We start from the raw sequence: 1,664 nt of genomic DNA on the forward strand, positions 1-1,664 counted from the left end.
CGCGTTATTATCCTCACCGTTGTGTCTGGTGGTGGTGATGGCCGACATGATGGGCTGGAGCCGGCTGTGCCGGAGGTGGAGGCGGTGGTGGAGGCGGTGGAGGGGGAGGCTGCTGATGCTGGAAAAGTTGCTGTAGCTGCCGCAGGTGTTGATGGAACTGTTGTTGCTGCTGCTGCTGGTGGTGATGGTGGTGGTGGATGTGTGGGTTAAACATTACGAGGTTGAAGTCCCCGCTCTTCCTCCCAAAAGGTTGCGTCTGACGGACCGTGGAGGCACCTGGAAGGGTTAGAAGCTAATGCTAATGCTAATTTCCAATGACCGCTTTGGGACACAACAGGTCGCAATGACAGCTAGCTAGCGTTAGCATGCGCGCAAGCACAAAACGCCAAGTTATTATCGCTTAATATTATTTGCTCCTTTACCCGACATAACGAATCGTTTACTCCGAGAAGGAGAGTATGGGCAGCCACCTTAAAACTAAAAAGAAACAGCAATAGGCTTCGAAACAAATGAGAGAACCAAGGCCATGACACAAATAAACAATGCTAACATGAGCCTGCGCTCAATGGCCAAACGCAGTCTCTCAGCTTAAAGAGCTCCATGCGTACCAGACCTCTTAGAGACGTTTTTATTGTCACTTACTTCCCAAATGTAGAGAAAACGCGATGGTTGTTGGTTATTATCCTTCCAAAATCATTAAAAGGAGCGAATTTCCATCAGCGCGACTCAACTCGCACAGAAAGCCACACTAGCCTCTCAGCTCAGGGGTGCGTGGATTTGGCTGATCTCTAGCGGTCGCATGTAGAACTGCAGCCGCAGCCATTATATCAGTGAAGTGAAGTGAATTAGATTTATATAGCGCTTTTCTCAAGCGACTCAAAGCGCTTTTTATAGTGAAACCCAATATATCTAATGGCCCTGTGGCCATTTGCGACCCGCCACATATTCTGGAAAAACTGCAAAATTGATAGTATTGCAAAAAAAAAAAAAAAAAAAAAGTGGAATGAGGTGAAATCTAATGAGAAAAAGTGGCAATGTTGACACACTGCTGCCATGGAGGCAGTTTTTTTTCCTTTTGTCTTTATTTTCTTTTTTTCCCCATTGTTAAAAAAAAAAGGACAAACAAATCTATATTTTAATGAATTATAACGGCGTGGCGCAGTGGGAAAGTGGCCGTGCGCAACCCGAGGGTCCCTGGTTCAATCCCCACCTAGTACCAACCTCCTCACGTCCGTTGTGTCCTGAGCAAGACACCTCACCCTTGCTCCTCATGGGTGCTGGTTAGCGCCTTGCATGGCAGCTCCCTCCATCAGTGTGTGTGTGAATGGGTAAATGTGGAAGTAGTGTCAAAGCGCTTTGAGTGCCTTGAAGGTAAAAAAGCGCTATACAAGTATACAACCCATTTATCATTTATTATTTTACTTCAAAATTATCAATTTAAAATGTTTTATGTAGAAAAAATATTGCATATATTTTGTGTGGTGGCCATATAAAAACATCAGTGTTTTGACAAAAGAGCATAAAACAAACAAAATAATAGTTCAAACTTATAATCGGATATATCGGAAGTTGATCTTGAAATTTAAGTGTTAAAAGTAAAGGACAAAAACTAATAAAAAGCATCACTTTATGAGTGGAGAACCTTTCGGATCTCAAATATATTT

General features: G+C 43.4%; 1 protein-coding gene across 2 annotated transcripts in view; it reads right to left on the reverse strand.

Moving 5' to 3' along the window:
- The window catches only part of ciz1a (cdkn1a interacting zinc finger protein 1a), a 17,440-nt gene extending 16,639 nt beyond the window's left edge, over positions 1 to 801 (reverse strand). For both annotated transcript variants that reach the window (XM_061876360.1, XM_061876359.1), the window contains exons 1-2: positions 643 to 801; positions 18 to 276 (exon numbers count right to left, since the gene is read on the reverse strand). In XM_061876360.1, the coding sequence (XP_061732344.1) occupies positions 18 to 214 (197 nt within the window). In that variant the 5' untranslated portion in view covers positions 215 to 276; positions 643 to 801. The remainder of the gene's footprint in view (positions 1 to 17; positions 277 to 642) is intronic.
- Positions 802 to 1,664: the final 863 nt, after the last annotated feature.

The sequence above is a fragment of the Nerophis ophidion genome, linkage group LG17 (genome assembly GCF_033978795.1).
Source record: "Nerophis ophidion isolate RoL-2023_Sa linkage group LG17, RoL_Noph_v1.0, whole genome shotgun sequence".
Classification (NCBI taxonomy): Eukaryota; Metazoa; Chordata; class Actinopteri; order Syngnathiformes; family Syngnathidae; genus Nerophis; species Nerophis ophidion.